The sequence below is a fragment of the Plectropomus leopardus genome, chromosome 16, assembly GCF_026936395.1.
Source record: "Plectropomus leopardus strain MGB_pleo_1.0 chromosome 16, ASM2693639v1, whole genome shotgun sequence".
In the NCBI taxonomy this organism is placed as follows: Eukaryota; Metazoa; Chordata; class Actinopteri; order Perciformes; family Serranidae; genus Plectropomus; species Plectropomus leopardus.
In genome coordinates this window covers 12,222,619-12,234,355 of record NC_142191.1, presented here as the reverse complement: position 1 = coordinate 12,234,355, position 11,737 = coordinate 12,222,619, and the positions used below count along the sequence as shown (strand labels likewise).

Here is an 11,737-nt window from a genome sequence, read left to right as displayed (position 1 = left end):
AACAAAGCGTTGGACCCTTAGCACTAATGTGTGTTTGTCAGGAAGGGATAACACAGCGTTGTATAATGATTGAGTGAAATGTTGTTGACCTTATCCACTTCAACTCCTTCATTTTTCTTTGAACGTCTATGATATCCAAAAGGTGCCCTCGACTGCCTGATGAATACCTTGTCAAGACTGCTGGGTAATTATTGTTGCTGCACAAACTGCTGATTTTCCTCCCCTGCACTCCAGGCTTTATACTTCAAAGCACTACAGGCACCAGAGCGAGCTCACATTGTGTGTGTTAATTTAATGGCCATGTATGTGTGTGCGTTAGCAGGTGTTTCATGTGTACACACACAAGAGTTCATTTTGCTCAGTTGTTCATGATGATTGATTTCCGCAGAGCTCAGTTGAACGAACAGGAGATGAAAGACCTTTGTCTACCTTGAAACCACAATTATTCTTTTTGAGTTCTGTCATCTATCAAGGACCAGCAACTGGAACAACCACACACATTTGCCCCATAAAACTTCATAGAACGAAGATGTTTTAGAAAGACTTAATTATATTTATGGTCTCACTTACTTAACTTAAATTCAGTCTCTCTAAAGCAAACACATATCTGGAGGAGTTGATACTTCACCTTTAGAAAAATTACAGATGACGAAAAGCCCATTTCTTATCACAAAGCCCATTTCAAACCACAACAACACTTGGTGGTGGTTTGGAAAAGATCATAATTTAGCTTAAAATACCTCCTCTGGTGGAAAAAGAGCCACTGGAAAAGCAGGGAAAGTGTGCAAAAAGACACCTAGGTCTAATTGCTCAAACATGGCTGAGAATCAGCATTAAGACTTGGTTAAAAAACACCTGGGATCGGTTGCTCAGACCCCACTGAGAAATACCATGAACAGTCGGCAAAAACAACCAGAATGGAATTCTGCTGGGAAGCCATGCAACCAGTCAATAAAACCACTTGGGCTTGGTGACTCAGACACCGCTGAGAAACGCCACAGAAGGTTGGTAAAATCAACCAAGATCATTTGCTCAAATGTCAATGAGAAATGGTACAAAGGGTTGGTAAAACCACCTGGGACCGGTGTCTCAAAAGCTGCTGAGAAATGCAGTGAAGAGTCTTTCAGAGAAATGGGCTTATGGTCCAACTGGACAGTTTTTAACTAATTATGCTTTGAAATTTTGGCAACGCACCAGAGTGTCATATTAAGCTTTCTTTAAATATGGGTTTTTTTTTGTGGTTTTTAACAACAAAAAGTCAAAACGTGTGTGGAGTTGTGCACCACTTTCATATATGTGAATTTGATTAGAGATGATAGATCAATATCAAAGCAAACATAAAGGCTCCTGCTGCTGAAATACTGCTGATAATTTACTGCAGGAAGAAACTGCAGCCTCAGTAGAAATGATTCAGGTTCATTCAGCAGGATTTGGTGTTGAGGTGCGATTTGTTTGTGATACCTGAGTCATTACAATGCAAGCTTGCAGGCAAGAGTATGAAATATACATGTTCAGTCATATAAAATACATTCAACTTTCAGCATTTATATTTGCTGATGTTGCAGGTCATCTGTACTGAGTTTTTTCCAGCTATTGCTGCCACAGTCTGACCAGGAATACTGCAGTATGTTTGTATTACTCTATATGAATAAACAAGCAGGGAACTGAAACTGATCTCCAACTATTTGTTCATTAGATGCAATATAAATATTTTGGAGAAATTTTGAATATCCACAAAATATCCACATCACTGAGCACAGCTCCCTCAAATTAACCACAAATAGATGATGTAAAACCTTTAAATTGGAGTTAGTTTTAATGTGTTCATGGATTAACTTAAAATCACAAAGCACATAATCTGATTTATAATTAATGTTAGATTTCTGTAGGAAAGCACTTTGTAAGCACCTTTTGTCAAACAGGTCACAGGGGAACTGTAAAATGGCTTACTTTACCAGTGTCTGGCATTTTGCTGTGACATCAGACGAGATTACTATGGTAATCGAGTCCATTAACGCAACAAAGTCACCGATAATAAGATTACTGTCATGTAACAAAAGCCACATGTTCCTGCGACAGGTGCTGTCTTGTTCGAGAGAAACAATCTGCAAATTAGGACAAGAGATGCTGAAGCATGAGGTTATATCTCACAAGGAGATTATTAATGAGATGACAAAAAGAGGGGTGCATTCATTAAATTGCTTACTGTCCAAAAATTCCACATTGAAACTCTTAAAACATACCCCAAACCTCCTCCTGAGTAAGATTACAAAAGTTGACGATGTATCAATGTAACAGTTGTCTGGTAACAAGGTTCGGAAACAGCCTTAATCAGGCTTTATACCTCATGTCCTCAGAGCACTCATGTTTAGTAACTCTAATTTAGTTTTGAAGAATAACAATATTTTAATAGATGAAATGCTTTCAAAGTAAATGGAAATTCAGATCATAACAGATAGCAAATAAACATGAGCTGGCAGGCAATTTAGAGATAAGTCTTGTGTCATTGCATGAATCGGGCTGCGAGAGCTTCTTTAATGTAGGTAGAGGCTTTTGAATGAAGTTTTTCACCTTTGTCCTTGATGAGAAATACAACTGCGTTGTCTGACTTTCCACCAAAGCTATGACATAATTAGAAGAAGAAGAAGAAATAGAAATTGCTGTAAAGGACCAATATGTTCGAGCTCCCAACTCATCAGATACAGCAGTGCGATCATTGGCCGTATGCTTCAAACTATGATGCTCTGGGTACCCCTCTAGCCAGCCTGGTCTCACTACCAGAGCGTCAGAAAAGGGCACTGCTTGGGCAGTGGTCCTTAGTGTCAGATACAGACGTCAATGTACTCTCTAGCGTCTGTTTGAGATGTACTGGGCTTGCAACTAACTCCAATGTAATCCACATCAACAACAGACAGTCAGAGCAAGGGGCATAGTGCAAAGAGTAAGAAAATCATCATAGATGGTTCGGTCCAAAAAGTACAGTACGTTGACCCAGGAGACGGATGTTTGTGTCCCACGTGAAATATAAAGTCTACGTTAAGTAACTTGACTGACATGATTAATGCCAACCACAATATTTCCAAACCCTAACCAAGTAGTCGTGTTGTAATGTAAGTGTAAAGTAATGAACCCCCTGCATCATGATACAATGAAAAAAGCTTCTGCCCAAGTGTCAAAATATGATGAGTAGAGATGAGATCAAGTTGCTCTAGCTTGAGTTTTGGACATGTCAGTTTGCACTCTCTACATGCATAGTGTCTTTCAAAATAAATTACTGTGTTTAAAGTAAACACAAGTTTCAGTACCAAAACTATATCAGGTTGAGACAAAAAACCCAACAACCTGCTTTTCATATTTATGTATTTCTAGCATCATTATAGATGTTTAAAAAATACTTGATGCCAAGAGTGACAAAATAGAAAATAGTTTCTTACTGAAGCAGACTACAGCAAAAAAATAGCCCTAAAGCTAAGTTAGAAAGATATACTCACTGTCATATTCCAACAGCGTAAACATTGCAGAACTGTTGTAGATCTGCTGGTAAACAAATGTTTAAAGCATAAATTGTATGAAGCCATATAAAGCCCATTTTATCAAATTCGGTAAAACGGTATGGCCCCTCCCCCACCATGTGACTTTGTGTATACTTGCTTAGTAAGATCTTTTAGATGCTCAAGATTATCCTCTGTATGTAACATACCATTTCGCTGCACTGCATTTGAGCAACCAGCATTTTATGTAAAAGTTATAAATCAGTGGAACACTGCCTGATGATGTGAGGAGCTGCAGCTCTATCAGGACTTTCAAAACCAGCCTGAAAAGACAGTTAAAAGCTACACAGCTCTGTACTCACCGACCTTGAACTCTGGATTTAATAACTTTTTAAAAAAATTGACACATTCACTTGTGATGCACTGTTGTGTGTGGCTTTTCATAGTGTGTTTTATGTAGGATGTGCTTTTTGTGTAGTTTTACGTTGCATTACCTGTCACGTCTTCTTTGTATCATATTATATATTTTACTATTGTGTGTATTGTTTGACTTGTGTGGTTTTTTTTCTTTTCTTTCTCTCCTTTTCTTGTATATTTTTATGTTATTTGTGCTGCGTCTTTGTTCTGACCTGCGGAGGGACTAGAGATGAAAATAAGCTTTAAGCAAAGATCTAGTATGTTGCACCAAATGGTATCATTTATGTTTTAAACTGTACATGGTCCCTTTTAAATAAATAAAAGTATATTCCATCAGCAGCAGCACCATCACTATTAAATGTCACCTTGAGTGCTAATGACTAATACTCCTGAATCCTTGCTGACCTGACCTCTGACCTGTTCGAAGACATTAAGTGGACAGAAAATTCATCCTCAGGGGATTAATAGGACATATAACGCTTGTTGACTATAGTGTGAAATTCTCAGCTTCTTGGTAGTGTTGTTATCTGCTGCTCAGAGACATTTCCATTTTTCTCTCACTCTCCATCTGGCTGCAGGCACTGTGGCTCACTGCACCAATAACACACTGCCCTGTTAAAGGTCATACACAGTGAGCTGATTATATAGGTAAAATAACCCCAAATAAAGTGAATAAACACCAGCAGAGTTCCCTGTTTAATATCATGCTTATTAGATGCTGCTGCCAGAGAATCCATCATGACATATTAAAATAGAATTGTCTTTTTATCAATCTTAAGTTATTTACAAACAGAAACCAAAAGCTTTGCAGGACTGCCAAGAGTACATATACCATATATAGAGCTAAAAATATGCAGCTTCAGCATTCATAGCAATTACAGAACAGCTGTAACCATAGCAACATAAGCAAATCCAGCAGTCAATAAGAAGTCTTTAGTTCTGTATTGGACAAAATGAATAGTATCCACTTGACTTCTTGACTTCACAGTGACATAACTGGTTGTGACAGAAGCTAAAATGGGAATCAGAAACACAAGATCAGATCTGATGATGTATTAGACACCAGAGCTTCTTGTATTAACAAAGAAACTGATATTTTAATAATTAATAATAATAATAGTAATAAGAAGAATTAATAATAATAATTAATTTTAATAATAAAACAGTAATATCAAGGTTTTAGCATAAGGTTTTATTTAATGATTATGATATAACAACTTCTACGCTACGCTCCTTGCGGTTTGATTGACTCATACCATTTCAAGATATGAGCTGTCACATATCATGACTTTGTCAGTTGGACTTTTGCATCTACATGTTAATATTTTATGTTCGGGGTACTGTCCTGAGTCTGCTGCTGATGTTCCGCGTTACCACAAATAACACTGGGACATCAACAAAAGCTCATGGTTAGGATTAGGCAACAAAAACGGCTGTTTATGTTTAGAAAAATACATCATGGTTATTCTTTTGGGAAGCGAACACTGGGCTCCTGGGTGAAAGTCCAGGATTTGTTGGACTCAACCACCACAGCCCCAGGGACCATCCACTTCTATATATAACAACCCGTTTTGATACTGAAGTTGTCAAATATTGCAGCTTTTGCAGTGATTTCAGCGTAAGATCCCAACATCAAAAGTTACCTTTTGTGGCTGTTGATATGCTGCTAGGCATTGTTAGCTGAGAACAAGGCCAGAAAGAACCATCTGTGGTGTATTATGCTTTGTTTGTATGGGTCTTATCTTGAGGTCAGAGGTCTAGTGATGATTACATCTTGGAGCTAGATGAGTAGAATATTGATACCAGGTGTAGCTGTCACAGAAAAATATGTTTCTTTTGTACAGAGTTCCATGTTACTGCAGAGAAAATGTCTTGTTTAAATGTCTACAAGTTCTTTGGCGTGTTACTACCTCCTACTGGTCACATTGTGTATTGCACTTGATAGTCAGCATGCAGCGTCACATGATCAAAAAAAAGGGAAACCTGCTGCCAAGAAAACAGACGCTGGTCGGTGAAAACAAGAAAATGGACACTAAAGGACTGTAACATCTCCTAAATTTTGGTCAGAAGGCGCACACGGTATGTTTTATAATTTATTTTGAACAGATGGTTTATTGAAGTTGAGGATTTATTTGTGCTGACAAAATGCTTGTGTTTGTATTGTTTATTTTACACAGTTTTTCATGGTGTTTGCTGTGCAAAGAGGAAAATAAATGCTGGTCAAACATCAGTTGGAGCGTGGCTTATCTGTACCAGAAGAAAACTTTGGGAGCAGTTATACCAGGCTTAAATGACATGGACTGTGGCCCCTTGGGGTTTTTTTGTGATTGATCACAGTAGGTGAGGAATGTTTACTGATGAATGTGTAGATGTTTGTACCTACATAAGAGATTTCCTTGAGCTGTAGGAGATAGAGCTTCGCATTGGTCCTGAATCTTCTCCCAGGCAGGACATGGTGCCTGGTGGATGCTGAACTTTGTTGTAATAAATTGATTCTTATGCAACCATGTCGGTGTCAGCAGAGGTTTCTTCATCGTCTACACATCATTGCTACTTAAGAAACAACGACAGGTGTTTTGATACACTGTCAGATGACATCATGCCACAGCAGGATGATACGCAAACAGGCAGCGTCAGTTAAGAATGTTACTGGATGAAACCTGTTGCGTTGGCAAAATACACTGCTGGATGGCGTCACTTGAAACGTTGCTAGGAACAACAAAAGGAGCATGAAGATCCCTACAGGGTGGGTGGGAATGGCAGTGGATGGATCCAACAAACTCTGGACTTTCATGTGGGGGTCAGGTGTTTGCTTCCACACCTTTTTTGCCAACAGCAGCTGAGGATGATCGAAGGAAACAAGTCTTCTCCGTGTGTAAGACTTTCTGTCAAAATGAATCTGCCTTTCTCAGCATGTGAGTGCAGATTGGATGTTTCGCTGATTCAAAGTCATTTGCAGGAGAAGAGAGGAAGAGATGGGCAGGAAAGGAAAAGAATGAGAGGAAATAGGAAAGGACAAAGTAGCAAACAATCATGAATGATGATTTATGTTGGAAAAAGTGCTTTCTGGATACAATCCCCTGAAAGCCTTTAAAAGGGTCAAGCACAAACATGTTGGGCATTGCTTTATAGTTTTATTACTGTCATACTACATACTGCAATGTATTACTTTTTTCTTTTGCAGCAGAGGGATTCTTTCCTCGGTTAACTCAGCCACTGGAAGACTGAAATGTCAGCAGAAGTGGGGATTATGGGTTATTCTCGCCATTATCTTCCATTGTGCACTCAGACAAAGATTTTTTACAGCTTCAGCAGCAGTAATAGCTCATCTACGTTGGACATTTCTGCACACACACATACTTTGTTTTACACAAACACACACTCTCGGGACGAGCTGAACTGCAACTGACAATCAAATTACTGTAAATCCTTGTCAGTCTTGGTTTTGTCACACCTGCATGTCATGGTGAGTAATAAGTTACATAAATCATATAGACTGCCTCACTAAATTCAGATTAATTTAATTAGTGCACTAACAATTGCCCTTCAGGGCATGTAGCCATGTCAACTTGAAGTCTGCTTCCACTTACCGATAAATTGCTGCCTGGATATGAGTCGATGCTTGTGATGGAGATTATTGGTCAAAGCAAGGAAAGAGCTCTCTCTTTACCCTTCACGCATTCCCCAGAAAAAAAGGTTGGAATTGTATGTTTCTGCACACCACAGATTCATTAAAATGTATTGTTTCAACAATGCTGTGTTTAAGGTGTGGTTACATTTAAAACGTATTGGTTATGGTTAGGAAAAGATCATGTTTGGCTTAAAATACCCAGTTTTTGGGGCACAATCTTCACAATCTGGAATCAGATGCCAATACGACATCAGAAAGATGTTGGACTCTTACACTGGACCTTAACTTTTGGTTGTGAAGAAAGTCAAATGGATGGTCTGTTTTGTTCGCCATACCTTACAACTAAATGTCATTATGCTACGTCTAGATGACATTGGCAATAGATGATTTCCTGACGTTGAATTTTGGTCACCCGCTATCACTACCTTAAATTTATTCAATGTCTAACAATATTAATGGCCAGCTGGGATAGTCACAGCTACAAAACACCCATGTTTGGTGACTAAATCTATTTTGTTGTTCGTTGGTCTTGTACAGTCGTCTGCAGCTTGCCTCACATTTTGACAAACTTTCAGCAATGCTGGGGTTAATGTGTGATTGAAGAAAGAAGCTGAGAAAATTGGACTGACAACATTTCAAATGTCTACCAATGTTATAATTTAGCATTGTGTGGATGTTATTATTAAGTTATGCAGACACAGCTGGGAAGCGACTGTTTGATACAAAAACTCAAAGTTTGGTACCAAAAATGCAGCTGGGAAAAAGCAATGACTCACACCTTGTTTTGTTGGTCTTGTACAGTTGTCTGCAGCTTGGCAGGTGTCGCTGCATCATTTAAACAATGCTGTGGTTAACGTGTGGTTAGGTTTAGGTATAAAAACCACTTGGGTAATATCTGGAAAATATTATGTTGTGGCTTAAAATATCCAGTTTTGGGGATGCAATCCCACCAGGAAATGCAGCACTGTCTCAGGAAAAAAACCCTACTTTTTGTGGTACTATCCCCAGTAGAAAGACAGTGACTGGTTGCAGCAAAAAACACCCATAATTGGTGTAAAAACAGCCATGACTTTGACTATTGTGTGCTGGTCTCAAACAACAGTCTGTAGGTTGTTAGGCGTCTCACCTTGGTGTCACACCATCAACCATCCCCTCCACCACCAAGTCAGCTGATACACTATGTCACTTTGGAAATGTTATATGTATGAAATGTGCAAATATAAGGCATTTGTGGTTTGCAGAAATGGCTGGCAACACAGGACGTTTTTGATGACTTCCAGGTGTTTCATGGTTTTCTTGAGTAAAACTGCATGCAAATAGCACATGCTACACTTTTGTTGTGCTTTTCTTTTTCTTTCTTTCTTTCTTTTTTAGTTTTTGCCCAAAGCAGAAAGAGAACAGTCACTCTATTTAGCAGCATCTGCCAGTGTGCTCTTTAGCCAGGTACTCTAAATCTAAACTTTCTCCTCAGAAGCCACCAGGGCAAGGTGGACAGCTTCTTGGATGATGCTAGAAAGAGCCAGAGTGGTCTTTCATAATGTATACTGTACAAATGTGAGGCATCCTCATGATGAGCTTTAGCGCTTTTTGCACAATCTCAGCTGTGTGGAGCACCTTAGATAATATGTTCATCCATTGTCGTGTGAAAATTTGCAGCACGGGAAGCCTCTGAAGTGTTGGACAGTGCGCAGCTCCCCTGTATTTTTTACAGCAGGAGCGCACAGTGTCCACAGCAGCAGTGGGAGCGCAGCGAAGGGCAGCGCATCCAGCATGCCACACCGGTGAATCCCTCCTCTGACAGACACATCCAAACCTCTGCGTCCTCCCATCAAGACGCCTCACTGGGCAACAATGTGTCCAAACACCTGGATTTCACAGAAGCGTTTTTTTTCCACTTGTTTCTTTTACACTCGGTTTTAGCGCGTCTTCTGGTGGGAACGCGATGTCCTGGATGTATTTTCTCGGGAGATTGTAAATTGGAGGGGAGCGCAGCTCGCTGGAGAAGCCATGTGGAGAGCGGCCACGTCTCTTGGTGCGAGCACCGGAGGCAAAAAGCGACACTAACAGGAGATCATTATTTGTGCTTTCTTGGAGGAAAAAGATCCGTCGATGAGGAAACATAGAGAGAAGAGATGGTAGAGAAGTAAGTGCGTTAACAACTGGTGGAAATTCAGCATTTTATTAATTAAGAGCTTAAAAATAATCTGCATGACTTGTATTAACTGTACACCTCCACAGAGTAATAATTTGGTTTAAAAAAGGGGAAACAAAGAAGAAAAAAAGATGTTTCTGTATTGTTAAATAGTGAGTTTCTAGTGAAGTTCTAGAATTTTTCTGCCTCTATTACATTAATCATATTTAATCTTTATCATAGGCTACCTTTATTGCGCTTTTACTACAAATATATTTTGCATGTGAAAAGCAATTTAAAACAACAGAAATGAAGAAAATGCTTGTGCGGTTATATAATATCACATTTAGTTTAAAAAACATTTTTTTATGGGTTGATTTGATAAGCTCACCATTGAGTGAGTTATCCTCTCCATAAGTTATTTACTGTAAAATACTGGCTATTACGACCCCATGGGGTGGTTATGTAATAAAATCTAGTGTAGCAAGCTGTTTGGGAAACAGGATTGTGACAAAGAGTGTTTAATTTTTAATGAGCTTCCATTTGGTCGTGATATTCATTGGTATTGCGGGACCCAGAAGCAAAGAAAAAACATCGTTTAAATTACCATTTCTGTATGCAGACATAACCTGTTTTCACAATATATATATATATATATATATATATATATATATATATATATATATATATATATATATATATATATATATATTTGATCATATAATATATATATATATATGTATTTGAGTTTTGTTGATTTTATTGCAATGAATGCACTGACTTAATGTTTGAATACTCTATAGTTAGGAAGCCTTAAAGAGTTAAATCCAGGTGGAAATCAAAATGCCCTCTTTAGATTCAACTCAAATGAGAAATCTAAGATATGGAAATGCGTGTCCATATGCCATAAATGTTTCTGTTGGATAGTTAAAGGTGGTGAACTGTGTTGCAGACCATGCTCTGTATAGCTGCTGCAGGTCATTATAATAGAGAAAGGTGCTGCTCCACTGGTTCCTTATTGGAGGAATTACTATAGGAGGAAATTGGCTTTATGGTAAAATCACAGGAGGGAGTATTAAGTTCCCATGTGTCAGATTCTGCAGTGCACTGAAAACCTGCAGCTAATTTGTCTTTTAAACAGGTGGGGATAATAAAAGTTATTAAAAAAGAATATTTTGCAGTAGTGTTCAAATGTTACACTCTTATAAATAAGGATTCAAATACAGTTCTCCCTGAAGGGCTGAGGGCTTAATGTATCTTTATCTAGAATCCCCTTAATTCAAATAATTTTACTTGCCATAGATGATATGATATTATACAATAGTTAATTGGGTACCTGTATTGGATGGACACTGAGTTAATTGGTTAATGGGCAGAGATATTGTCAAAATTGAAATAATAAAGGTTGTAGTAGTGATTTCACAAATTCGACAGGACCACATCAACCATGGTCCTGTAGGAGCCTTCAAAAAGCCCAGGGTGGCAGGACCTGGTTCCCTTGACCTCAGGTTAACCTCCTAAACTAAATCTATGATTAACTGAACACTGTATAACGGAGTAGAATAGAAAAATGGTTTTCCAGGCCTGAAAATGGTTTGGAAAGGTATATCTATTATTTTGTCGATTTTTTAAATTCTATTAATAAAATGCTCAAAACATGTTCAGCATTACAATTATGTTTAAAATCTAGTGCTGTGCAATGTGACTGTTGATTGGATCTTCATTTTACTATCCACCCAAAGACTTTGATGTTTTGCAAAGTATCCGTATGTGCCAGTGTGATCTATTGGCGTACGCAGCTAGTTGGCGGCGGGAATGTCTACCATGCGAGAACAGATAGTAAGTGCCTGCAGTGTGCTTATCGGTAAATGCTCGGGTTTTTTCATAGGCCTACCCATTTTAATCTGCTTACTATATAAAGCCATGGAAATGGGGAGAAATATTATGGAAGAGTTCAGTAAATGTTTCCAAATTAAGCTGTGAAAATTTTTTGGAACCCTGGTTCTCAATGAATTTAAAAGAGTTTTCAGTAGAACCCCTGTGTGGGTTCTTGATGAAACTTTTAGA

General features: G+C 38.4%; 1 protein-coding gene across 1 annotated transcript in view; it reads left to right on the top strand.

Annotated features, from left to right (window-relative positions):
• The first annotated feature begins 9,188 nt into the window (after window positions 1–9,188).
• Window positions 9,189–11,737, top strand: part of kcnk2b (potassium channel, subfamily K, member 2b) — a 41,867-nt gene continuing 39,318 nt past the window's right edge. Inside the window, exon 1 of the mRNA XM_088089624.1 lies at window positions 9,189–9,682. Coding sequence (XP_087945750.1) covers window position 9,682 — 1 coding nt within the window. The 5' untranslated portion in view covers window positions 9,189–9,681. The remainder of the gene's footprint in view (window positions 9,683–11,737) is intronic.